General features: G+C 40.3%; 2 protein-coding genes and 1 long non-coding RNA gene across 4 annotated transcripts; 2 read left to right on the top strand and 1 right to left on the bottom strand.

Moving 5' to 3' along the window:
• The first annotated feature begins 466 nt into the window (after positions 1-466).
• Positions 467-10075, top strand: crkl (v-crk avian sarcoma virus CT10 oncogene homolog-like). The gene is made up of 3 exons (XM_026297465.1): positions 467-1713; positions 2036-2510; positions 7727-10075. The coding sequence occupies exons 1-3, from the start codon at positions 1403-1405 to the stop codon at positions 7859-7861; spliced, it is 921 nt and encodes a 306-aa protein (XP_026153250.1). The 5' UTR covers positions 467-1402; the 3' UTR covers positions 7862-10075.
• A 2307-nt stretch (positions 10076-12382) lies between these two features.
• Positions 12383-27508, top strand: LOC113124599 (uncharacterized). Of its 2 annotated transcripts, XR_003295065.1 has the most exons (5): positions 12383-12525; positions 12618-12760; positions 23140-23227; positions 23413-25149; positions 26290-27508. It is a non-coding gene; the product is annotated as an uncharacterized LOC113124599 (long non-coding RNA). The 2 variants fall into 2 exon arrangements; XR_003295066.1 differs by lacking the exon at positions 23413-25149.
• LOC113124598 (T-box-containing protein TBX6L-like) lies at positions 14362-17075 on the bottom strand. The gene is made up of 8 exons (XM_026297610.1): positions 16939-17075; positions 16569-16671; positions 15681-15845; positions 15437-15583; positions 15175-15251; positions 15024-15097; positions 14684-14897; positions 14362-14548 (listed from the first exon to the last, which is right to left on the bottom strand). The coding sequence occupies exons 1-8, from the start codon at positions 17064-17066 to the stop codon at positions 14362-14364; spliced, it is 1095 nt and encodes a 364-aa protein (XP_026153395.1). The 5' UTR covers positions 17067-17075.
• Positions 27509-27904: the final 396 nt, after the last annotated feature.

The raw sequence follows: 27904 nt of genomic DNA, 5'->3' as shown, positions 1-27904 counted from the left end.
TCAAATGCAATACATTTACTTGTAATGGGGTATTTTTACATTGTTGTATACGTTTCCTCAACCACTTGATTCAAAATATATATTTAAGCTGGAATGTAGGCCTACATGTTTCTATAAGTTCAATAAATATAATGCTAATAAGTAAATTACATGATTATATTTATTGCGGTGCACATGGCAAAATAAACAGGACTGCACAGAACATAAGGGCAGGACAAGAAAAATAACAAAGGGGTCTTGGTGTTGGGGCCTGTAAAGCGCTCTGCCCTGTGGTGGTGGTAATCTGTTTTATATTTTATATATTTTATATTTTCCCATCAAAAGTGCTCACCTAGCTGTGTCATGGAAACATGATTGACACCCAGTTGTCATTATGGGGGTGGGGCGCCGTCCTCGTCACCCGCCCACCCCTTTTCCTTTTCCTCCTCCCCCTCCCCCTCCGGGCGTCAGTGACGTGCAGATAGAAAGCGGGACCTGCCCTCCCGTCGCCATTTTTCGGTCTCGTACTCGCACTTCTGTTGGCTCGGGCGAGGGGGGCGCGAGCAGAAAGAAGGAAAAGTAAATAAAATATACGCAACCGTTGAGCCCAGATGCCTCGTGAGCAGTCCGGAATGCACGCAGGAGCTCCGGTTTACCGTTGTAGCCCCTGAGATGCACGCGCAGGACACGAGCCGCTGCTGTGAGATCATTTTTTGTGTGAAGACGTGTTGCGGGCCGCCATTTTTCTGCTGTGCTGCTTCAAAAGTCTGCTGTGACTCGAGAAAGGGGATTCACAACCGTGTTTCCAGGACGAGTGCCTTATCGTAAGATCAAGAAGATTCAAAATAATCATTCTGTTTCCGACTCGCGGCTACTGGCGGCCTTTCGCAGACATGAGGATTTATCAGATGGAAAACTGAGGCCACCTTTTCCGTTCTCTTAACTGACCCTCACTGGAGGAGATAAATTATTAGTAGAGAAGCCTGGTGTTTTCTCGGAAGGCGGAACGAAAAGAGGAAGCTTCGTTTATCATTTGTTGCTTCGGCCTCTGTCGATGTTTATCGTAAGTTTTTTTTCTTTTTTCTATTCTGGTCGCCCATTCAGCCATTGACTGGTAACAGGAACCACATTATGCTCCAAAGTTGGATCCAGCCAGTCGCAGCCCGTGTCTGAAAACGTCAGGTTGTTTTTATTTTTTTTGTGTAGTTTTAATAATAGGTCTCTGGAGCCTGCAGCGTTTGTGCAGAAATCACTAGAAACCTTCACAGGACGACGAATGCCCTGCCCTGCATCTTCCAAATCCTCCCGTTTGCTGTGATTGGCCAACTCCAACCACGCATACACCTTTTAACTTATTGCCTAGCTTGTTTTCTATTTTTGTTTTCTTTTTTGTAGACTGCTATTAACTTATTTTTGAACAGAAATGTCAACTGCTCGGTTTGATTCGTCTGATCGGTCCGCTTGGTATTTTGGACCCGTGTCACGACAAGAGGCACAGAATAGGTTACAAGGACAGAGACATGGCGTGTTTCTTGTTCGGGATTCGTCGACCTGCCCCGGGGACTACGTGCTGTCAGTGTCGGAAAACTCCAAAGTGTCTCACTATATCATAAACTCTTTACCCAGCAAGAGGTTTAAGATAGGCGACCAAGAATTTGAGCATCTTCCTGCTCTCCTGGAGTTCTACAAAATCCACTACTTGGACACGACCACGCTGATAGAGCCAGCACCCAGGTAGGAAAGTCACCCACGACCTCTTTCACTCTAACGACTGTGCTTGTAGAAAATGTACAAGGTGACAAAATGCCATGACACCTGTGCTTCTTTGACATGTGAAGTAGGTTAACTGGGCTATGGGCTGTCTATTTTTATCAGAACCACCCTACTTTTAGTCTGAGTGCAGTGTCCTGTAGTTATGCCATATGCAATATCAAGGTTTGTGAGTTTATTCATTTTGTTAGAAGAGTTTTGATGTTATCCACTTGACAGTAGTCATCTTTTTATAGTAACCACATTTTGACCTTTTCTTTTGCTTCGTTATCGTGATCTCGCAAAGGTACCCAAGCACAGTGAGTGGTCCCATCCAGCCCATGGGTGGCCCAGACGAAAACCTGGAGTATGTGCGGACTCTGTATGACTTCACTGGTAGCGATGCAGAGGACCTTCCCTTCAAGAAGGGGGAGATCCTTATTATTCTGGAGAAGCCAGAGGAGCAGTGGTGGAGTGCCAAGAGTAAAGAGGGACGTATCGGGATGATACCTGTGCCCTACGTGGAGAAACTGGTACGACCTTCACCTCACCCTGGCCAGCCTTCCCATGGTTCTCGCAACTCCAACAGCTATGGGATCCCTGAGCCCTCCCACTCCCTTGTCCATGCATATGCTCAGCCTCAGACACCTTCACCTCTGCCCCCGGGAACACCTGGAGCAGTTATCACCCCTCTTCCATCCATGCAGAACGGCCCCGTCATGGCAAAGGCCATCCAGAAACGAGTTCCATGCGCATATGACAAAACAGCTCTTGCCCTGGAGGTATGTAAAATGGGATTTTCACTTTGTTCCACTTGTTGTGTCTAAATATATCTTTTGTCCTTTCCCCTTATTGCTCATCACCTCACTGTTTCAGAGTATGTGTCACATGAGAGACAGGTTATTGTTAGACTTGATTTTGATTTTTATTCATTTATGTATTTATGCAACATAATACATTAAATGGCCACCTCATCGCATCTTTCTCCCCAGCATTTCTACCACAGTGGTTAAAATAATGCATCCTGTCTCATCATTTAACAAATAAATACCTGGCTTATCACTTAAGGTAACACATTGTACAATTTTCCATTGAAGAAATGAGACATAACCACCAGGAAAAGATCTCAAATAATGGATATCATACAATTTCCATGTGGACTATCAATCACAAGAAGTAATGGACAAAATGAATTATCTTATTCTTTCTTTGTGTGTGTGTGTTGTTTTTTGTTGTTTCTTTTTTTTATTTTTAGAAATGTGACTTCTAATGATTTTGAACAGATCCCGAAGAAGTGGCATGCTGCTTCACACCTAAACTGTGATATTTGCAGAATTAGACAGCTTCTTGTAATAACTGTAATCTGCATTGATCTTACAATTGAGAGCACTGGTACTGCCTGCTGGTTCTTGAGTGTGAATATGTCTTGAAATAACTTGTAATGTACTAAGTGCATTGTGAATTTTGTATGTCAGTAGGAATTGAGGTTTTCCGTGGGTGATGGTTGTTCATTTGCTTAGGTTGACCCCTGATCAACTTCAGCTTGTTTCTTTGGTCACTGACATCATGCTAATGTTCTAGTGGTGGGATGCCACTTCTTGCCAACATTCAATTAAAATGAAGGCTCTGTGATGGACTGGTGACCTGTCCAGGGTGTACCCCTGCCTTTCCCCAGAGAGAGCTGGGATAGGCTCCAGCAGATCTCCATGACGCTAAATAGGAATAAGTGGGTATAGATAATAGATGGATGGACTGTCAGCCACATTTGTTGTTTGGTGCTAAAATAGGCATTGAATTCTTTAGCTTCACCCAAAAATCATGGTTGATCGAGGGAGTGGGTGCTTGAGATCCATATAGTATCAGTATGTCTAACACCATGTTTTTGTTTGTTTGTTTTTATTTCTTTAAATGAAATGTCTAATATGTCTTGGCAGCTATACTTACAGGGTTGGTAGGGACTTATCTCAGTATTGTGACTTAGAGGTTCCATGTTCAATGTTTACAGCAGTCTATTAGCAGAAATGGAATATAGTATTCATAAATGTGTTGTCACCAGTGTGTAAACGCCAGAAAATAGACCCAGCTCTAAATCTCAATGGATCAGGCCCAGTCCTTCTGCTAGCAAGCTGGCTGCTAAACTGTCGGCAGCACTATTGCGGTTCACAGCTGCATTACATTCTTCAGCAGTGCAGCCTGGCTAATACAAATCTGCTTTAACTGTGGTAACATGTTGGAACATGTGATGCAATGCTCAGTGTTCACTACACATATGTACTGGAGCGCCAAAATGCATTGCTTTGAAGACTGAGCTCTAGAGGTTCACTCAAGGGAGAGATGAAAATGAAAGGCATCTTAGCCCATCTCTGCTGCCATCCTCTGACATCAGTATGTCACTGGATGTAGGAAGTTGTTTGGGTCGCTGCTTGTCACTGACTCTTGTACAAAAGTGAGGGTGTAAATTTGCAGCATGAGAAAATCCAGTAGAGGTTAGATGGCTCCCTCTAACATCATTAGTTGAATCTTCTCTCCTCTGTCTCCTTTATTCCTTTTTTAAACTTGATAACTAACAATAACCTCAGGAAATGCCTGATGTCTTGTTTAGGCTGACGTTGATTTGAATTGACTGGGCCACATCAGCTTGCCAGTGTCTGAACCCACTGCTGCCCACCGCTGCTCATCTTCAACAGCTACGCTGACTAGACGTAACCCTATAATTATAAAAAAAACGGTAACTTTCATTTAAGAAAGCAAATCCACAGAGGGACATAGAAGGCAATAAGGAAGGAACAAGTTGCACAAAAAGAGCCCACATATGAGAACAGAAAGTGAAACTTTGTTTGGCTCATAGTGTTTAAATGGTTTTGAACACAAATGAAATGTGCATTGACCTACACCATACACATATCTCATTTCACATGTATCTTCTCCTAGTTCACCTTTTAATGCCCATTGGAAGATTGGAAATACGTGAATTATTACACTGTTTTCATTGCAATAGTGATTTTAGTGTTGGCCCAAGTTACTGCTTGTGCTTATTAAGTTTGTTTTCCTTTTTACAGGTCAAAGGCTTCTCTGAAAAATACGTACTTGAACTGTTTCGGTCATTTTGTTTTAAATAATTGCCTGTATCAATTATTATTAATGAATACATTCTTATTTATTCAGCTGCCAAAAATTCCCACTGTTCTGTCAGAATGCTACAACCTAAACGTCAGCAAAATGCAGAATTGAAATGAAGACATCCACCCTGACTGTAAGCATCAGTGACTAGAGCTACTGTCAAGTCACACCTCTTTTTCAACAGCGATTCTCAGACCTATGTTACCACACCTCAATTGTGCAGCTGCTGTCAAAACTGTATTTGAACTTCCCAATTTTGCTTATCAAAAGAACACACACAGGCAGTTCAAATGTGTGCAGCTGCAAACAGCTTCAGGCCGATGCTACCATATTTACATGAAGAAAAACAAGACAAAGGGAAAGTGTAATGTAAACATAAGCCTTTCACAGATTAATACATCATGGAGGATGGATTTTAATAGATTTTGAATTGAAATGGAACTTTTTTTTTTGTATATAAAAATATATATATATATATTCATTTTTTTGGAGTCACTATTGAGATAGCTATATTCAAGTTCTTTGCTGCGTTTTTTTTTTTTTTTTTTTAACACTCATACTCTATTAGGGTTTGGGTTTTTTGTGCCTGAAGCTCTAGACTTGCTGTGTATTTCCTTGCTTTGTCTTATTTTAGTGAAGGAAGTTGTCAACAAATGGATATTTAGGAATTATCAGAAACTGTGGCAGTAGTATGCATGAAATGAAGATGGTGTGAGTTAGTTTAGTTTTTTTGCCCCTCTGTTTTTTTTTTTTTTTTTGGCACTCCAGCAAAATAGATTCTAGTACACTGTGTCTCAAAGATGTGTACAACAGCTGCTGATAGTGTTGAAGCCTAATTTAGATTAATGAATGTTTTGCTTCTTTTTTTTTTTTCATGTGCTACAATAAACACGCTGGTGTCTTCTCAGTTAGGGCCCTCTAATACTAGCAAATAAATCATATAGACATCCATAGGGCTTTTTCGAATGCGTACTGTATGAAAGTGCAGTATAGAAACAGTTGCTACTCTTTCAAAAAGCCTTTGTTCTGTAATTCATCAGCCTTGGTCTAAGACTTCTGTGGAAAACCCTTACTCAGTTTCATCTCTTCTTTCTTACTTAGTTTTGAAATTTTAAAAAAGCAAAAACAAAATGGAGAAGAGGGGCCTAAGTAGACTGTGAAAAAGACTAAGCACAGCCCATGGGCACAGAGTAAAGACTAAGCACAAAATTCAGAATCTTGAGTAACCGTACAACTTTGGTAGCGAGTAATCTGTGTAGTGATTACATGAACTGAGAGGGAAAAAAAACCACCAGAAACCCTAGAACCCAATCACTAGAAATAACTTGTCTGAAACTGTGGTATTTCCTCTCGTGTTTTGATTTACACATCTAACCTATGCTTTGTTTCATCTATCAGTCTGTCGGCCTTTAGCTCAGAACCGTTCTTGTCTTACAGAAGGTGCGGTTTAGTTTTGTACTCTGGGGTTCAAGAAGCAGAAGCTGAGTCATTATTTGGTCCTTCCATAGACAGGCAGTCCCCAAGAAATGAACTCAGGTTAAATCCTCAGTATTTTTGTTGGTTCATTTAAATTATTTTATTAGGCGTCTAGATTTCTTAAAGAAGGATTTTACATAAGATTTTATGAGTAAGTCACTTTCCTATGATTCCAAGGGATTATTGTTTTGGAATACGTCCTGAAGTCCTCGAACCTTCATTCTGATGTTCTTGCAGAAAATGATGTGCCCTTGCATTCAGGCTTCAGTCATGTTTTTGATAATAATGACTTCCCTTTCTAATCCTGGTAAAGGACATATGGCTTTAACAGATTGGGGTCACATTCATTGTGGCAGCTCAGTGCTCCTGTCATCTGTTTAAATCACAGTAATACACATGCCAATCTTTTCTCTTTAACTGTTTGTTAGTTGCATTGGATGTTGTGGAAGCTTACGTGTATTATCAAAGTTTGGAACTGGTTTGGAACATATCGTCTTTTTTATTATGTCATAGTTCTATATTCATATTTCATGGATAAGGCTGATGATTTTTTATAAATCCCATACAGAAACTGAAGCCATTGATAAATTGTGTATTCACTGAAATGTCTGTGAATCTAGAGCTTGATTTATAGCTTATTTGCCTGTGCTGTAGTTCTCAGTTGTTGTCTCAAAACTATTAAAAACACACAAGTGAGCCACACTGCTGCACTGGGTGACATGCTTCCTCCTCATGAAAAACATGGCATACGGTGTTTGTTTAATAAAAATACTTCCAAATGCAAAGAGCGGGAGAAACTTTTTGCCGTTTCAAAAAGTAAGAGAGTCAGTTGATTGTGTGTGTGAGTGCCACTCACGCTAAACTAAAGAATGCAAGAAGGTAGTGAAGTACGTGAGAGTGTGAGAAGCTAGCAGAAGTTCTGGATTCACAGGCACTATGGTTCATGACATTTGTTAGTTTTAGACTGGCATTTGTGGAAAATAGTATACACATATCAGAAATGATGTTCTTGAATGGTATTGTTGAACAGTCTTTGGTTATTGTGTGCTAATCAATGTAAAATGTTAGTCAAATGTCCCTTGTTATGGTGTTTTGGTGAGTTTGAAGGTCACAGAACTTAAACTGTGGTATATGGTTTAAACTGGGCTGGGTGTGTAACATTATCATGGTCACCTTAACAAAATATACTTACCACACTATAAGGTAATTTAGTTAAATGTGGGCCTAAGTGTTGGAGATCAATATATGGAAAACCTACATTTTTATCTTCCATTTTCCCATCTTCCAATTCCACGAAATGTCCTGTGAACATACGATTAGAAATAATTTTCATGTTCTCAGTTATTGTTACTCACATGCCCTGTTTCTTCTGCAACTCAGCCTCCTGTCTTTTTTCCCTCAGGTTGGTGACATCGTCAAAGTTACACGGATGAACATCAGTGGTCAGTGGGAGGGAGAGGTGAACGGACGGAGGGGTCTCTTCCCATTCACCCATGTCAAAATCATCGACCCCCAGAATCCGGATGAGAGTGACTGACCTAAGCATTTGACTGGAGTCTCTCATCAGTATCAACCTCTACCCAAATCTGCTGGCTGTCTCCACCTTTCCCGCCAGTGTCATCGTGGTCACGTGCTTGCCTGCTTGGGGCTGTACCATGATAGTGACTCCTCTGTTGTTGCCAAGCATTGCAAGGCTTTTTGACTGTTTACAGCTTTGGACATCAGATCCAAACTAAAACCTGACCCCACTTCTCCCACTTCCCTTCCCCATGTCTTTGTTCCAGGCTGGGCAGTGTTTTTGCATTAGTGTCCTTTTCATTTCCACATCACTGGGTGTGTGTAAGTGTGTGTGTGTGTGTGTGTGTGTGTGTAAAAGTGTGTGTGTAAGTGTGTGTGTCCACAATAGATATTTACCACATTACATCAGAACTTGTTTTTTAATTTCTCGGAATATTTGTTTGAAGTCTTGGGGATTTTAGAAAGTGTTGGTGTGTGGGTTTTTTTTTTTTTTTTTTGTTTTTTTTGTTTTTTTTGTTTTTTTTTTTTGTTTATGTGAGGATGTTTGTGTGAAGTAGGGAAATGCAATATCCCTATGGACTTGGGAGAGCACTGAGGCAATGAGGAGATAACCAGCTTGTCAAATGTTACTTCTCCAAACAATCAAGTCACTGTTGAACCTTTACTATCACATAAGCACACACATGTACACACTTGTTGGCCATGAGTTATGGAGGTTGTCAGATTTTTGATGCATTTGCGATGTATGACTGGAGTCAGGAGGAGGTGATGGGTTTGTGGTGGATCTTGGTTGAAAGTAGTAAGTAGATCCCTTAATCCCATCCACTCTACAATAAATCTAACTTGACTTATTTATCTTTTGTTAATAAGACATGACACAGCCATATGTGATTCATCTTTTTATTTGTGCCACATGATCAACACTTATTTTTCATGTTTTAATTTGTGACGTGGAGAAGATGTATAGGGGTAACTTTGCATGTGTACTTGGTACTTCTCTGTACTGTCCTTCACATTATTTTGAACTAAAAGGACATTGCTTAGAGATTAGCAGATTTTTAATGCCAACAGCACCAAGCACTAGATATATTTCAACTTTCTTGCATAGGAGTGCCAAGCTTCCAACAGGTTTTAAAAAGTCAAATAGCAAGAACTGTTTCCCTGGCCAGCACTTCCCACAAGCATCTTGACTAAAAGGCTAGCTTAAAAACACGGTGTGGGCATGAGGACTGTAAGCTTTCCATTGAGGGGAGAAGCACCACAAGGAAGGAAAAACTGTCTTAGCAAGCCAATGAAATCCCATTAATGCCTTTTTCAGAGAGTAAGATAAATGCATCTTTTAGCGCATGCAATCCCCTCTCTAATGTTATGTTTTTAATGTGATGTTACGCCTGTAAGTTTAAACCAGCGTTATTCCTGAAATATTTCGGCTGTGCGCAGTTTTTGTCCTTTTAAGCAAGCAGACTCTATCACAGTTGTGGAAAGCATCTTTGGTCATGCAGTGCTGCAACAAATTCTCTTTGATCAGTAGGAGGCCAGGATCCAACAGTTGTGCAGATACTGCCAACCTCTAGATTTCTGCTGTAAAAATGAACTATTTCACTTCCTTGTTTCCTCTCCTACTGCTCTGCTCAAACTGTTGCTCAGTCATTCACTGAGAGTAACATTGTGCAGCTTTTAGTTGTATCCCAACTTAGGTTGTTTTTTTTTTTTTTGTCATTTTGTAGTCTGCTAGTAAATCAAGCATTTTCAGACTAATGTTAAATTTTAGTACCTATGGTGACATTACAAAAGGGAAAAATGCCTGCTGGTTGCCTCTGTGCATGACCTCTTGGCCAAGGAGATAAGCCTGCCTGGTCAAATGCTGCTTAATGTCATTTATTTCCTTATCCTATTTTAAGCCCCCCTGGTCTACTTGAATAGACCGGTGTGGGTTTTCCTCATCAGACATAATGAAATCTACTAATTAAGCAATACACCCTGATAATTTCCTTTCTTGAGGTGAACTTGCATTTCTCATGCTTCTGAGTTGTTTTGTAATGGCATTAACAGTATTACTGTGCTCTCTTCTCATATTCTAGGAAAGCTTGTCTTTTACTTAAAAGTTGAAAATTGTGCCTTTTATTTTCTTATACCATTTACATGTGTTAATATTTCCCATGGTTAACACCTGTGCTGGTATTGACCCTTTATGTACAGAACAAGTAAATAAAATTTACGTCTACTTCTTTAAGTCGCTCAGGGTTGTATCTTTTTTTGTTTTGGGTGGGTGTGGATGTGTTTGCGGCAGCCTGGCATCTCAGGTTGTGGATCTGGAGCACAGGACAGTTGCTCCTGTTCTTATTTTTGACAGTTCCAGTTTTGATTCTGCCTGTGCCCCAGAGAAAGGAAGCAATTAATGAATTTTAATGAAGTGCTAATAAAAGGAAGTCAGCTGACCTGGAGAAGTGGGAATGGAAACTTTTCAAGGGCAATGTTTCAGATAGGCCTGTTTGTTTAGAATTTTTACTCAAAGAGAAAATAAACAAGTATAAGCCAATAGGTCCTAAAAATGTTAATGTTATCTAAGTGGTGCACACAACAGTAATGGTGGTCTAAGTAAATTAAGGTAAATAACTGTATACTGAAAGATATCTAAAATCCTGGCTTGAGAGTTAGAATTGTTTCACTTTTACCACTTACAGATAAACCTGTTGTTTTGAAATGGAAGGAAAGACAGATTTTTCCTATTCTATTATAATGAAAACATGACTTTATTGCTCCACTGTCATTTTCTTTAGAGGTACACTTCTAATTAAAAATCAAAAACAATACATAACAGGACTACAAGACAAAAATTGGTGGACTCCAGAGTCTTCTGGTAATGAAAAAGCATTCATATGTATAGCTGCTTGATTATGATTAAATGGATTTAAGCAAAATGTAAAATGGTATCACTCTTATTTATTATGCTAATTGTACCTAATGAATATTTTTACTTAAAGTACATGTTATAATAATTGATGTATTTTATCTTTTAAATTTCTCTTTGCCATCTTTTGTTTGTTCAACATGACATTCTTGATCTCACAGATTTTTTTTTTATTAAAGCATCCAGAGAATATATTAGGACAGTATATGAGCCAGCTGTTGATCCAGTTTTCATACAATGCCTTTTGAGTTATTTTTATTATAATAGGGATTTTGTATGTATCTTTAGTACTCTGACCTTTCTGTCTTGGTCCCTTGTAGTTGTGCATGGGGCAGGTGAAATTGGCATTAAAGCCAATCGACGTACTGCCCTGGACTGTGATAGGCAGTGGCTACAGAGAAAATGACCATAATGAATCAAACTTAGCTGAGTTTGACCTCTCCTTGGGACACAGTGTATGCTGTATATACGAGTGTGTGTGTAAATGGATGTGTGGGTGCAGCCGATGGCAGATCTTATTACAGTCCATTACCACCACCCTCAAACTAGCTGTGATGGCAGCCGTCAGGGTGTATCGTATTTGGACAACAGAGGCAAACGCACTGTGAATCTTTGCTATTTAAGAATATGACGATAAATTAGTTGGACACATAAAAAAAAATAATAATACATGTGCATAATAAACCCAGAGTGATAATCCTGTTCATGTTTGCATGAAATCAGTTACTATTTTGATAGTGGCTGGGGAAAAGCCTCTTTTTAGATTAAACAGACAGAACGTGAACTCACCATCTCTCCCTCTGAACCTGCTGAGTTATCAGTATTAGCTACATCTACTGTCACACAGAGTAATTGAGTTCAGATGAGACCACCAGATTAATCATAATTCTCATCAAAATTATAATAACGTGTATCACTGTATCCCATAATGCATGCTGCCGTTTGCATCACTTTTGTCATTTAAATAAATACATTTTACATTTTTATTTCATGGCGCCTTTCAAAGTCTCAAGGTCACCTTACAGATAGAAAAGGAAGCATACAGCATGATATACATAGAGTGCATTAAAACAACAGTAACAAGAATACATAAACGGCGGGAGAGAATGTAAAGGCAAAAGAGTGGATTATCTAGGAAGTGGGCGAAGTACAGTAAAAGTAAATTGAAATACAGAAACCCAGATGACAGAACAACAAATATGAAACAGTATGAGACAATATGAAATAGGCAGAGGGTGGTAGGACATCACGGGCTGCTTTGAGAAGTTAAGAGAGTTAGGTGGAAAACGCTATACGGAACAGATATGTTTTGAGTGATGATTTAAAAGTTGATAAGTCCGGAGACGACCGGATGCGATGAGGGAGAACCTTGTGTGACCTCATTCCGGAGCCCCCTCTGTTTGATTGAGCAGCAGTTAATAAGCAGTTCTGAAGGATGGGAGGTGAGCTCAGTAAGCCCCTTATCTCAGCCCCTCTCACATAACACCGACCTTTGGGCCTGTACGTAACTTCTTGACGCAAATATCTGCTGACGTGACGCCGCGTCATCCAGGTGAGAACCAATCGGGTCATCCTATTCCAACGGAAACCGAAGCACTGATGTGTACTACTCCGCTGAGAGGATTTTAAACAAGCGGAGGGGAAGCGTTTCGTTTTTAACGACATGTCGTTAACGAGGTTCCGGGGCAAACAAGAAAAAACCTCTTGTGGAAGCACATTACCGTGCGCAGTTGTGCGTATACGACAGAAAACAACAGTCCAGTCGGAGTTAAGTATGTAAAACACAACAAAAAACACACCCGAGGACTACAGGTGTGTGACTGCGCACTAAATAACCTCAGCTGTGTTTCATATTTCATTTTAGAGCGAAGTGAGACGAATTTTGGATCAACTGTGTTGGTTACCCAGACTGAATGACCTCGTTTACACGGCCATCCTGTAATCAGTGTTTAAAACTTCCTTCCAGCCAGCATGTCTGATGTCAGTGATGTGTCTTGTCTGCTGCAGGTTTGATACCACACACAGCTCTGCCACTCAATGCATCATTTTGACTAGTGAGGGGAAAAAACAAAATGTATTACACAAAACACATGCCCACTGTGGTGCTCTAGAAAATTCCTTTGCAGTGTTTGCTCCCTGAAGCTTTATAAATGTCCCAGATATGGCTCCTCTCTCTCTCGTAAAACATTTACAGCACAGACGTTCCTGCCTTCTGCTGAGGAAACTATGCCAGACTATGATGGTAATTCCACCCTAGCTGTCTGTCATCACGTTATCAGGTCAGACTCACTGCTGGAGGACAGACTGGTTCTCGCTCTTTCTCGTCCCCCTTTATAGCTGAACTCAGTGGATTACTAGAACAGCAGGGTCATGATCCCTCACGAAGTGTTGTTTCTAGAAAATGATTTTTGTCTTTGTCACATAGGCTTGATTGGATTCATTTGGAGACTATAGGTGATGCATGGGCAATATGAATCAGTTATCCAGGTTTGATGTGATGTGTCATTTGATCTAACAGTCCACCACTTACTGAAAAATCTTGATAACTATTGGATGTAATAAATAAATCTTTGTACAGGCATCAATGTTTCAGATATCTCAACAGCTATTAGGTGGATTGGCATGAAATTTCTTGGATTGAACTGCAATAACTTTGTTGATCCCTTAGTTTTTCATCTAGCATAATCAAGTCATATTTATTGGGTACCATTCCCACCAGCTTCTGCTTTGATTAGTGCTAATCAGTGAATATTAGTATTCTAATGGGTTAAACTATGATGAGAAGTGCTGTAGAAGTCTGCTAAACCTCACCATGTTAATGTAACCACTGCCACAGTGTGTGTTAGTATGCTGAAGATTTAGCAGTCTTTTAGTCTTGTTTAGAAATGAATGGCTCACATTAAAATGTATTCACCCCAATTGTGTTATCTGCTAATTGTTAAACCTAAATATTATGCCCATCAGTATCCGACACAATTTGTGTTTATATTTAGTCCCATAGATTAAAAACACAAATTGAAAACTAGTCCCTTTTTGACGCATATACTATTTTTGTCACATTATGACATGATTTTAAACAGTTTACAGTTTGGTGTTGAATAAAAGTACATTTTTTATATTGCACTCAATTTTATTTTGAAATGCTATGCTTTTAACAGTCAACCTTTTGAAGCTTTTTAAAAAAAAAAATGCCATAACAGTCTTATTAAAGGTCTGTCATAGTACACAGTGGTATCTTTTCATCATACTTCCAGATTAAATTTCACACATATTTCCCAGCTGATTGGATACAGCACAATATATAAATCTTAAAAACCTGCACCTACTGTAGCAAACATAACTGTAAGCTTAAACCAAACTAACGTTTGTGATTTAAAATATAAAGACAAGAAAATATAAATCTCAATTTAGAGGAACAGGTTAAGTTTCCAGTTTAACCTTGCATACATTATCATGTTCTGGAAATAGATGAAATTTTATACACATTTATACACTTTATACTGCAGTGGAGTGTGTAAGTTGCAGTCCCACTTAATATAAAAGCTTTCCTTCACTGGTGTATTGGTGTTATCCTCCATCAAGGCTGTCACCATAGCAAAAGTCAGACTTCACCAACAAGAGTAGGAGAAGAGTGGGTACTGGCTCCAGTCTGGGGCTGTGTTGCCTTGGTGGTAGTACCCATGTTGGACGCTTTGTTCAGTTGTAGTGAGTGGAAGAGGTGGGGGGTGGCTGAGAGTGTGTGCTCCATTTGCATCATTGAGAGGGAGTGGTGGATATCTGGTGTAGTCCACAGATCTGGTGAAAAGATGGTATGTGACCGGAAGATTAAACTTCATGCAGCATATTTTATATTTTATTTTCCTAGACCCACTGGGATATTGTACATTGTTTTTTTTTTTTTTTTCTCATCCTGGACAGTTTAAATCATACCTGTAGGGCTGGTAGGCCACGGATGCAGGCACCATCTGTTCTTCACCATTGTAGTCATACTCATTCAGGTCTAGGGGCTCAGTGTGTAAACTCTCGGATGGGTCTTGCTCTGGTGCCCAGGCTGAAAAGTGACTCCCTTTCACTGATGGTTGTGTGGCGGCTTGATTCTTTTCAACCTGCACCAACTGAGAGGTGGAGGGCAACCTCTGCAGGCCTGAGAGGGAAATACAGTGTTTCATAGGATGTCAGAGAAATGTAAATTCATTGGTACTTTGATTCCAAAGTCATGCCATAGCGTGGTTTCAAGCTGTGTGAGTAAAAATCTGAAAGGTTAACTTACCTGGTGGACTTTTGCAAAGATCTTTTCTGTCCTGTGTGGCTCTCTTTGCAGGAGGACTTCTGTTTGAACGACACCTAGGAAAAAGAATATGTTAAGCATTTTTGCTGCATACACACTGCATATTTGGCTCTTAGAAATCTGTCATTCCTACCTTTTACTGTGGGAATGGGTCCCACCCTCCCTGAATCCTTTAGCAAAGGGGTTGTGGTCAATTTTCAATTTGGTGATCTGAAGAAAAGAGCAGGAAAAGATAATTGTTAATCATGCAGTGTTTTGGTTCAATAAGAGGAACATATGTGTTTTGTTAAAATGCTGTGCATCTGAAAAGATGGCACTATGGACACAGAGTGTAGCTGCTAAATGAATAATAAGGGGTTTGAAATGACTTCTGAGTATTTTTGGTGAATCTGTACCTTTGGGTTCTGATAAGCGGTCACTGCAGTGAAGGTTGTCTCTGCGAAGGAAAATGTCTTGAATGGGCACCAGCGGACAGTGTACGGACTGTCTGCCTGGATGACATGAAACCTTGGGCAATAGCGATGCATGGAGTGCAGAATGATCTAATGAGAAAAAAAGGAGCAGGGTGAAAAGTCACAGTTGAGCAAATAAACTAAACATAAGCTAGTGTAATATTTGGATAATGAGATGGTGGCTTACATGGCCATGCTGATCCAAGGTGTTGTTGGTTAGTTTCATCTTGAGGAAGGACAACGGTTGGTTCATCCAGTGATTTCCAGTTGCAGGGGAGTCTGGGTGCATGTATGTCCGACATGGTGGCTGGGGCTCTGCCTTCCCGGCGACCTCCCACTGTTCCCTTTTCCACTACAGTGAAATGGTGAGAGGTAGGGCAGTAAGGTTACCAAGTGTGAGACCTCTGGAAATGCCAGATGAATCTGAAATCTTAGTGATGATACTATAGAGTTGGAGCATGAAAAAGTCGTGTGTGTGTGTGTGTGTGTGTGTGTGTGTGTGTGTGTGTGTGTGTGTGTGTGTGTGTGTGTGTGTGTGTGTGTGTTTTTTTTGTTTTTGTTTTGTTTTTTTTTCTTTGCAATGGCAGTTCTTTTTTCCTTGTCTGTCTGCTTATATGGACACAAGTAAGTCACTTTTTTTCAAATTCACTACAACCAGTGACCCTAGAGTATCTCTTTTTGATCTACTTCGCTGCTTCATTGTGTGCTAAATGCAATGCCAGTGACCAAATGGGCCAGAGCAGTTGGTGCAAGAAGCACTGAATGTATGGATGGCTGACGGCTTCTCATTCGGTGATTGTGAATGAGGAGGGATGCTAATTGATTGGGCCTCCAGCCGAGGGTGCACAAACAGGAAGCCATGAAAGGCTTTGATATGCAGCAGTGAACAGCCTAGAGTAGGCAGGCTGATGTCTCGCTGCAGACTGCTGTGTTTTGCATACTGCAATCAGTTGGTTTTAGTCACCACTTTTTTTTTATCAGCAAACAAAACACAATGCAGAAGACAAAGAAGCTTGAGGATTCAGAAAGCACATCAGTGCATACAGTACTCTGTGTGTGTTGCATATGCATTTACCTTGTATTTGAAGTTGTCTACAGGAACCATCTCCATTATGATGACATAATTGGCTAATGGTTGAAGCCCAGATAGACTGATGCTGCAGTGTGGAAACATCCTCCTAAAACAAAACACACAAAGTAGTAAGTCGAGGAATGTTCAATTTAAAATGTATTGTAAAATGAGCCAATTAAATATTTGAATTCTTAAAACAAGACTTTGTGTGCACTATATGCAGGCAAAATCTATGCTCTATAGCCTTGGCATAGGGAATTTCATGCAAGCTGTGGTCTATATGATAAACTCAAAGTACTACTCATATTTTCAGAAAGCAGGAAATATCATTAATTCTAACTCAGTAGCTAGCTAACATTGCCAGCATTGTTACCTTCCATGCTTTGTTATAATCATCTCTGTTCCAATGCTGTGGAAGGACCTCCAGAGATCTACATTCTCCAGCGTCATCCTGATGCAGTCCTGCTGGTATGAGTCAGCTGCAGATGGGGACAGGGGCATGCCTAGATTCAATTTGGAATCTGTGGAGACAATACAACATGCAAAAGTACTTAGAACAGGAAAATATTTTCTCAGAAAGCGAGCTGAAGCGGTAGTAATCAAAAAGACAGTTTTTGATGCTTTATGGCCAAACACATCTAGCATGACTGTTTATTTAATCTACAGTCTAAAACACCAGTGTAGTCCATTGCCATGTTGCACATGTATGCTCAATGAATAGTTAGACAAAACTTACCAGGGAAGTGTTGCATGTTATTGTCCTTGTATTTTAACCTCCAGTGGCACCCAAAAAGAAGGTTTGAGACAAGGAGGTGCTTCTAGATGTTCCATATATCAGGGGTCTCTATCCTTTAAAAGTCTGAGCCTTGAACTTTATTGGTCATCTCAGAAAGGGCGGGGACTATACAGCCGTGGGCGTGTGGTCAGAGCAGACCAGAGGGGATGCAGTGTGGGGGGAGGTGAGACTATTAGGTGATGTTGAGGTCTTTGTAGTGAACTCACAAAATGAGTCACTATAGTAGTTTTGTGTGAAGCTGTTGGTGTGTTTTTGTTACATGTACATTGGCTGGTATGCTGTGTTGAAAGTTGATCATTGTTGGTATTTTAGTATTTTTTGAGCACAGAGAAAAAATTTTTAGAGAGAAATGAATAATACATGAAATGAGAACATAACATTATGTAATGAGTTAGTTTTAACTGTCTATGCTTCTTTTGTTTTTCCTCTGTTTGGCTGGTTGTTTTCAGGAGGCACCTTTCACCACCTCCTGCAGTCCAGGTTGAAGGACAGTGAGCACAATTTCAAAGCACCTCGGGGGATGGAGGAGCAGACAAACTGGTCCCTTCCTGGCAGCTTCGCTTGTGTATTAGGAACAAGTTGAGAGATTAGGTGACTGGAGCTGGGGTCTAGCCTTGACAATGGCAGACATGCTAATCCTATGAGGCCATTTGGCCCTACCTCCCCACCTTAAGTGCCCTGGGAGGAAAACAGGCCCTCTTATGGAGCCAGCACTTAGCAACCCACTGACATGAAAGACTGAAGGGAGGAAGGGAAGAGCAGCAGAATGGGCAATAGAGGGCAATGTTGTAAGTTTACAGTCCAGTGATTTAAACATGAACTTCTTCCTCAATAAATAAGTTGTGTTCTATCAGATATACAGGTCAGACAATCAGTACAAATATATGACGAGCAGTCAAGGTTTGTTCAAACCCACAGCACATGTTTTTATTTTATTTTTTTAAGTTTCCAATGATACCAAATATATCAGGCTGGATTCTGAAGACATGTACAAGGCGTCCTAAATATTTCCATTTGATGATCTGTAGCCAGAAAAAACATGCAGTCTTGGGTTTGAACTGTAAGCATCATAAAAAAATAAAACTTTCCAGCTCCTTAAGAGAAAAGTGACAAAACCATATGATGGCTTAAAGCTGATTTAGTTTTTAAGTTCATACCAAACAGGAGAGCAGAGTACTATTTTTTATTTTTCAACGCGTGGTCTGTAATGTCACCAATGCATGCACAGACTCTCATAGGGATTTCACAAAAAAAGGTGTTAAGAGTGACGTTTGAGCAAAATAGTGGCGTGTGTTGTGAGTGCGGGTTTGTTGGGTGGCTTGGGGGTGGGGGGGGCGTAGATGTGCCAATAATCGTTTCACTGGTTTTCACTTTATTTTAAAGTCAGAGACTTCCATACCACAGAGTAATGGAGGGTGCTGCCGGTGGTGCCTCACTAGAACATGCTGAGGAATGGTAGAGGGAAGCCTATCTTGTTCATTCAATGCAAAAAGTGGAGACTGCTGTGTTTTCTTAGTTTTCTGACACGTCAGGTACTGGAGAGGAATTTTAATAAATATTTGTCGGCTATCAGATTTACAGTGAAACTATTATATTATTATGATATTTGGTTTTTTAATGTTTCCCTGGCCTTTCATTGTTCAGAAACTAAATATAGTACTTGCTTTAAGGGGTTTGGTTCTGATTGGAGGGTGTGAGACTTCTTGTCTTAAATTTGCAAAGAAACTGATAGGATATTGAATCTGTGTTTCAAATGTTCTGTAGCAGTGACTGTGCATGAGTGTGTATATTGGCAAAGTTGTGTCTGAGGATGTACATGCTGTGCACTATTGTCATTTCATTTACCAGAGCAGAATGATTCATCTGTTTGGATTGTATAGCACTCTTAGAAAGAGTAAAAGAGTGGCTCACTGCCTGTACAAGGCCTTTCCGTTCTAACTGTAGGCGTGTTGAAACATTTCACCTCTGCTTAAATCAACTTCAGGCTTGACAATGGAATTCACTGCGTTCCTGCCTGCAGCATATGTCAGCTATGTTCATTAAGGCAAAGATATTGCTAACATCTGCTTCTGCTAATGGTATTTTAGCAGGATGATCAGAGCTGTAAATGCACTGTTGTTGATGTACTTAAATTAGGTTTTAGGTCATTTCGTCCAATGTTTTGCATCAGTCCTAAAGTAGAGCAAGCTGCAGATCAGCAGTGACACTGCAAAAGTGAAAGCCACAGTGATGCATGTTCTAAGCTGCTAGTGTTTGTCCTGTATTTGCGCAGCGTTTTTCTCAAATGCTTCGGTTCTGCTGCTGTAAAAATATCTTATGGCACAGGAAATTCTGTGGTTTCAACAGTTTCGATAAATTGAGATAAGTCTAAGCTGCAGCTGGATGATGCAGTGCATGACCGTGGTGGTGGTAGTTTAGAGATATAATTGCTTTGCCACTTAAATGAGGTGGGAAGTTGCGGGATTGAGTGACTAATCATTTACCTCTATCACATAGTTTGGGAAATACTAAGGTACCCTTTAGCATGCAGTTTAATTTACAAGGAAAGGTGTGTGCGTGTGTGTATTTGTGTCTGTAGCAAAATGCAGAACTACTTCCTTTCGTGCAGTATTGTCCAAATCATACTTCACTGCATTAAAACACACTTATCTGGTGATTTTCACAACAGTCCCACCAATATACTGGCAAAAAGAAAATGTAGGAACTACACCATTTCCATGAAGCTTTGTGTTTGTCAATACTGCCACCTACTGGACTACTCTTTAAATACTCACATTGCTTTTTAAATATATATAAATACTATATTTGCTTCATGTTCTATTGTACAAAATTATGCCCAGAATTATACTGTAACTCAAAGTTGCAGAGCCAATAAATTATGTTAGAGAGCAGTATTCATGTCTACTTAATTTTGAACAATGTAAACAAATTGCCTTATACTATATTGATGCTACTGCGTTTAGCTGTGTTTAAAGTAATAGTTTAAAACAAATACAAAAAAAGCTAAGAAAATATACTGTAAAAATGCTGTGAAGGTCTGAAGGACTTAGATCTTTAAATCTTAGAACTTAAAGGGGGGAGGTAAATATCTTCACGTAAAAGGAATAATGACTTTTATGGTGAAAAGCATGCCAAATTTAAGGTAATGCAAAAGGAAATAAAGGAGTAAAAGAGGGGAACTAATAAAACTGAAAAAACCAGACAAGGAAGAAAGGAGAAAGAGAAACAGATTATCAAGAGCATGTGCAGGCAGATAAATAAAGAAAAAACCACAGAGAGGGCAGAGAAGAAACCTTCATGAGACTGGAAGTTGCAGCTAACAATAGAAAAACTAGTGGGAAATTGAAAGGACATTTCTTAATCTGAGGAAAAAAATAAGAGAAAAGGCACCCAAAGTACAGATGCGGAGATTAGTTAATTTAAAAGTAGAAAAGAATATATTTGTCAACATATTTTTTTGAGTGGTTCATAGCAAATGTAGGTGTAGCTCTAACAAATTGACAGAGGGTCTAAGAAAGAGCCAGAGCTGGGACTGACTTTAGTCAAAGCCCCTGAATAGAAGCCCACAGAAATGCCTGTGGAGATCAGAGCTGAGACCTCTGCAGATATTTTTGCTACCAGCACTGATTTCAGTTGGTTCAGGAGCAAAAAACAAAACAAAAAAAAAAAAAACACACTAAAACCTTTTCCAACCCAAGGGATTTTATTTAATGACATAAACATTTCAAGTGACATATGACTCCGAAATTACTTGGAAAGCATTGTGGACAACAACTAGAAGTTGAATCTCCAGCAGAGGGAAGCATAGTTCCAACTACTACAAAGACTTTTTTTAATACAGTAGGTTTCAATTTCTGCATATTTACAGTTATACCTGTGAATCATCTAAAGAAAGTTATAAATTGATTCTTTAACACCTACATTTTTAGCTTTAGAACACCTAGACAGATTCCTATAGAGTTTATTCAAATTGTTTTAAAAATGAATGAAAGTTCACACATTACAATGCGAACCACTTTATCTGATTTTTAATAAAGACAATCAAGATTTACATTTAAGGTAGTTGGGTTGAAATAACTACTGTAAAAGATAGGCCATTGTTGGTACTTTTGGAATTAAAAGTCTGCAGTTCGTTTTTTGTTTTCAGTCACTAGTCAGCTCCAGTCAAGCTACAGTTTTCAAAAGTCAAGGCAGCTGAGTTGGCATAGTGCAAGTTGTTTGCAGAAGTAAGTAGTTTACAAAAGCAAAACTATGGAAGTACTACAGATGACCAGAAAACAAAAAGATGTTTTTTTATGGTGTTGCATAAATGTCAAAACTAGAAGGTGCAAAAACACAGGGTGAAAAATATAGACCTGCATATTTTAAGAGTGCACCAGCATAAATATCCTACTTGAGAGTGCAAATGTGAAGCTTGCGTGCACAACTGTGAAATTTGCATGCACAGAAAGAAGAGCTGCACGTATTTTTATTACAATATTATGTTCTTGCTGTGGTTTTTTCCCCTTCTCAAATGATTGTCTTTGTGCACCAAGTGGGTTTTCTGTGACCGCTCTCTGTGCTTGATTGACATTTTAATGCACGCCCTGAGATGAGGGGTGGTTTTGAGGATTTGATGGTGGGCTCATGGACATTTCTTTTCAATGCTATTGGTTCTTTTGTGATTGAGTGTACATTGAATGATTGACTGTGATTGATTGAAAACATGTCCAAGATAGCAGACAAGGTAGAATGTTGGAAAAACAAGACTTTATATCAATATTCCAGGGAAAGGGTAGATATATTTCACAGTTTCACGAATTAGGATTATCAGTGATGATTGTAGTAGAATTTGTGAAGAGGATAGAGTATGTTTGATTATCTGAGTGTGTAAAATGTATTAGTATGATGTGACGTGTCTTCCTGAGATAGTCTGCATATTCTTCATTTCTATGTGGCTAACATTGATCCCCACGAAAACTACTTGTAAAATAAGTGATACGTTTTTTCATGTAAGAGCAGAGACAGTGGAATTACTGTGCGTGCGTGCGCACTTTTGTTCTTCTATTTTGGTGGGGACCACCATCTGACATATCACTCACACTGTGGGGACCGCTTATCCCCATGGTCTCTCAAGCATTGCAATCAATAGAAAACATCCTCCTGATATGCCTAAAAAGGAAAATTGGACCCTAGAGGGTAGAATTTCCAGACATTTGTGTTTCACACAGTGCCCTTAGTGGTTGTGGATGGTATTGCAAGTGTGTGAATTTGCACTGGTGGGGCCCATTTTCCTGACTCTTTATATGAAAAATCTTTTTATGATATGAAAATGAATTTGCATAAAATCAGCAAGGGGGCCCATGTAATCACTATTATGTAATTTTAAAGCAGATTAAAAAATAGTATAAATATAGTGGATGTATGGATATAATTGGTAAATTTACCTGAATCAACAATCAACATTTAAATTAACAGGATAATTATATTATTATATATAAATAATATTTTCTATCAAAATAGCTCAGTCAACCAGTCAAGTTACTTCCTTACCTAGGGCTGTGGGACTGGGGTGGCTGCAGGCTAAAGTGGAACAGCTGCAGCTTCTGTGTCCTGCTGACTGTGCCAACAGGTTATGACTGACTTATGTATGGACTACATTCAAAATGATGCATTATTTTAGCTTTGTTATAGCTGACAATTTGTGATACAACTTTTAATATACAGAGCAAGCATAGACCCATATCATGTATAATTTTCCATTATACTTAAGACTTATGTCCTATGTCCCCTCAACAGACCAGACCAGACCAGACCGGCAAAGGTGTAACAGTGACAGCGCTTTGAAAGCCACAAAGAAGTGGAGGCACAGTACAGTGCACTGCAGGTGGTGTATTTATAGCATGTCTGGTACAATTTATGCATGAAAGATTCAACTGGGCAGGAGAAGAATTTGTCAAAAAATGATCCTTTTCAGTCTTATGACTTCCTATCCAGTGAACAATATTAAGTAGTACACAGCAGTTAGATAAAAATGAATGCATTTCAATAAGCTATGAGTGTGTTGTGTAGGTGAAATATGATGAGCTGCGATGCCACCAAGCAACAGAGGAGCTCAGCCATAAAGCTGTTCAGACATCCAACAGTCCCTTTGCGAGTATCCAGACCAGTCCACGTCTGTCCAGCTCAGCTGCTCTATCCATTCTGACAGTGGTTCTGGAAGATGGCCAGCAGCCTGAGTACCTCAGTGAGGACCTCAGTGAGAACAGGCCAGTCAGGGGCAGTGATTCACAAGGTTCTGCCAAAGGATTGCATTATTCTTCATCCTGGGACTTATGTTCATTTGTGTTTGTGAAAGATGTTCAGGAGAAACTTTGAGGTTGCTTTGCTGTAAAAATATCCATGGGCCGCCATGCCCCCCCCATGGCAAATATCCATGGGGTGTCGACAGGACGCGGAGATGTATGTCCACTGCTGTGACGTCTGCACGGCGCAGAAGGGACACAGCTAATACTCTCAAGCGCCACTGCAGCAGTACCTGGTCGGGGCACCCATGGAGAGGATCGGGGTTGACATCCTGGGTCCGTTCCCCCTCACTGACGCCGGCAATCGCTTCGTCCTGGTCAGTATGGACTACTTTACAAAGTGGCCAGAGGCGTATGCGGTGCCGGACCAGAGTGCGGCGCTGGTGGATGAAATGTTCATCTGGTTTGGAGTACCGGAGGAGCTCCACGGTGACCAGGGGAGGAAGCCGGGTGTTCGGGGAAGTGTGCCAGCGGTTGGGCGTGAGGAAGACCAGAACCACTCCCCTCCACCTCCAGAGTGACGGGCTGGTCGAGTGGTTTAACCGCACCCTGGCCACTCTGACCAGCTGGCATCAGATAGACTGGGACCGGCATCTTACCCCTGGTCCTGTGGGCATACAGAACCGACGTGCAGGAGTCAAGCCAGTGCACAGCAGAGGCACTGACGTTTGGGTGAGAATTTGTGGACTATTACAGACGCCTGAAGGAGCATTTGGGAACGGTCCATCAACAGGCCAGGGATGCTTTAGAGGACTCTGGAGCTCGCCAGAAGCGGGCGTATGATCCCCGGGCCCACGGACCCATCCTGAGGCCCGGGGACAAGGTATGGGTGTTCTGCCCCCAGAGGAAGCGGGGGATGTCGCCCAACTGTCGCACTAACTCCACACTGGCAAGGACCCGGGGAGGTTCATGACCAGATTTCCAAGGTGGTTTTTCCGGGTCAGGATGCCCGGACGGGGCAGACGGGTGGTGCTACAAGGACCGGTTAGCACCATACCACCCGCTGGCCCCGAAGCAACAGACTGATGAACCTCAAAGGGGCGCTCCATTACCCGCTCCCGGTGTCGGAACGGACAATGACGGCCTCGGGGCTGAGCCTGGCGAGGGACACTGAGGAGGCCGAGGCGTATGCGACGCCGGCCGGGATATTTGTCAGACTTGGGGTTGTGGGGACACTACCCTCTTGGGGGCCAGATGTATTTTTCAGGAAAAGATGTATTAGTCAGAAACCAGCCGTATTTTACAGAGACCAGACGTATTTTATTCGGCCAATTCGTATTTTATTAGAACAGCCTTATTTTATTGGACCAATTTTATTTTATTGGACCAGTCGTGTTTTTCTGAGACCATTTATTTAATTTTACCAGTCGTATACAGAAAAAATAGAAGAAAGGGAAGCAAACTCGTATCAGCTGTTTGCCACCTAGAGATCAGTTCCTGTCATCTGCCTGATGCAAAAACTGCACGACTGGGAAAGTGGTTCGCTAATACTAATCACGAAGAGGTACTATATTTTTATGTCTTTGTGTTAGATTTAGCATTATAAACAGAAACAGTTTGAGGAAAATCAGAATGTGATTGTGTGGGTTTTCTCCAGGTACTCTGGTTTCCTCCCACAGTCCAAAAACATGTATGTCAGGTTGATTGGTGACTCTAAATTGCCCATAGGAGTGAGTGTGAGTGTGTGAGGTTGTTTGTCTCTATGTGGCCCTGTGATGGACTGGTGACCTGTCCAGGGTGTACCCCTGCCTTTCACCCAGAAAGAGCTGGGATAGGCTCCAGCAGATCCCTGTGATCCTGGTTAGGAATAAGCAGGTATAGATGATGGATGGATACATCTGAGTAGGTGTGAGAGAGTTAGATATTAGAATTTATAACTCACTAGTTTTCCATGTGAATACTTGGATTCTGTGTGCTGAGCAAAGCTGGAAAGTAACTAAGTACATTTACTCAATGTATTTAAGTACAATTTTGAGGTATCTACTCGTGTTTCTATTTTCTGCTACTTTATACTTCGACGTCACTACATTTCATAGAAAAATTTGTTACTTTTACTCTATCATCCATTGTCTATACTCACTTATTCCTATTTATTAATTGTAATATTAACACACTCACACTCACTCCTATGGGCAATTTAGAGTCACCAATCAACCTGACATATATGTTTTTGGACTGTGGGAGGAAACCTGTATTTTTACTTTTACTCCTTTGCATTTATTTTTAAAACTTTAAGTACTAGTTACTTTTTGAAATCAGAAATATAATACAGAATTCAATATAATCGTAAAACTTTATTGATCCTATGTAGGGAACTAACTAGCAATATGCAGGGTAATTCAAATTATAAGAACATATGTTAACATAAGCTCCACCTTTACTGGACCTTTTGTGCATATACTTAAGTAAATTTTTGAATGCAGACTTGTACTTGTAACAGAGTATTATACCATTGTGGTATTTATACTTTTACCTCAGCAAAGCATCTCAGTACCTCCACCTCTAGGTTTTGCATAGTACACAATTTTTTTTCCATCCTATGCAACTTGCCTAATTTTTAACTGCTGTCGTCCATTAATATGCTGCTCCTTGTCACATGTTTATAGGTCTGTGTTGTGTATTCTGTTCTGTATATCTGTTTCAGGGGTCCTGCTCCAGGCTCTTTGATGTGTGTTTGAGGACAGGCAAAATGCAACAATGGACAGCCATGTCAGCAGCTGCTTCTCTGCCCCCATGGTCTATGGAGGGCCATCCCAAAAGTCAGACACACACACACACACACACACACACACATACACATACACATAAAACTAATCATATGCAAGTGTTGGTATGGGGTTAGCCAAGGTACCCATGGTACATTGAGAGTGTCAGAGTGTTTGCTAGAGAGCATGGCTCAGAATTCATATTGCTGCAGAGCACTAACCTCCTCTGTCTGAGCCAAGCTCTCTCTTTCACTCTCTCACACACAGACACACTTACAGTGTCAAACTTGCATACACATACAGAGGTGATTGATTTCATGGTGCCCTTTTCTGGTAGTAGTAGTAGCTTGTCATAGATTTGACAACCAGCATCTGTTTGAACATGACGACCTTTGGTTTTGATACAAGATTCTTTGCCAGGTTTTTAGTTTGAACATTTCTATTGTAAGGTATAGTTTAATTTGGGGGAATGCAGCAAATTCAGAAAAAGGAGCAAGAAACCTGAGCAGCCAGATGGATCGAATTTGGCTTTAGAGGATAAAACAAAGGTGAGTTTTAATTACTATTCACATATCCCATTGCAAACACACATCCCAGTTTAGAGTTCACCTCCCAGTATCCAAATCTGAGCTGTTACTTTGGTGACTGTGTTGTTATCACAATCTACAGAAATGATGGCAAAAACATTTTAAACAAGATCTAAGTTGTAATAGACAGATTCAGCAAACAGACGCTTCAGCATATGGAAATTGTTTCCTGTCTCCTCTGTGGATTATGTACTTATCTTTGGCACTGTCTCTGGAGATTACATTTTATTTATTTATTTATCATACATCTGTCTTTATGTTTGTTGGTTGTTTTGGCTTTCTGGCTGCCATTTATCTATTTAAAGTTTGTTTATCTCTTTGCAACCCTGTTTACAGTAATCTGTCATTTTCTGTCCATTTGTTTTTCTCTAGTCCCTCTTTTCATTTCTCAGCTTTACAAGCAGGTTCTCTCATCTTGAATATTTTAGTTATAGTCTGATTGGTTCTGCATGGTCCAGCTGGAGACTCAAGCATTGAAAGTTCCATGTGTTATTTATAGATGAAGCTCCATGCAAATGGCACTATTTTAACTTTTTACCTTTCTGTTTTAATAAATGTCTAATATTGCTAAATTAAACACATCGAACTGCTCTGTAAATGATATTTTCTGAACAGGACATACTGCTGGAAAGTGACCTGTCCCTTCTGCATTCGGTAGTGGGTGCAGGTGCTCTCCTCGTGCTGCTGAGCCACACCAGTTAATTAATACCACTCAAGTGTGTCAAGAGAAGGGAAGAAAAACTGCTGCTGTTGGCAGAAAGAGCGAATGAATGACTTTTTAAACTTTTAAACTTCATTTTCCCTCAAAAATAAATTTTGGGTCTGCATTATTTTGGTGAGGGTTCATCCATGGCCTGTGGGTACAACAGACGAACAAAACTCCACACAAACATGCACATATTTGTGCTTGTGCATGGTTGTGACGTTACTCATCTGGGTAATGTAGCTGTAACTAAGGTGTCAACAT

Source organism: Mastacembelus armatus, chromosome 12 (assembly GCF_900324485.2).
Source record: "Mastacembelus armatus chromosome 12, fMasArm1.2, whole genome shotgun sequence".
Taxonomy (NCBI): domain Eukaryota; kingdom Metazoa; phylum Chordata; class Actinopteri; order Synbranchiformes; family Mastacembelidae; genus Mastacembelus; species Mastacembelus armatus.
Note: the sequence above shows the minus strand (reverse complement) of the source record. Positions and strands in the feature narration are given on the sequence as shown.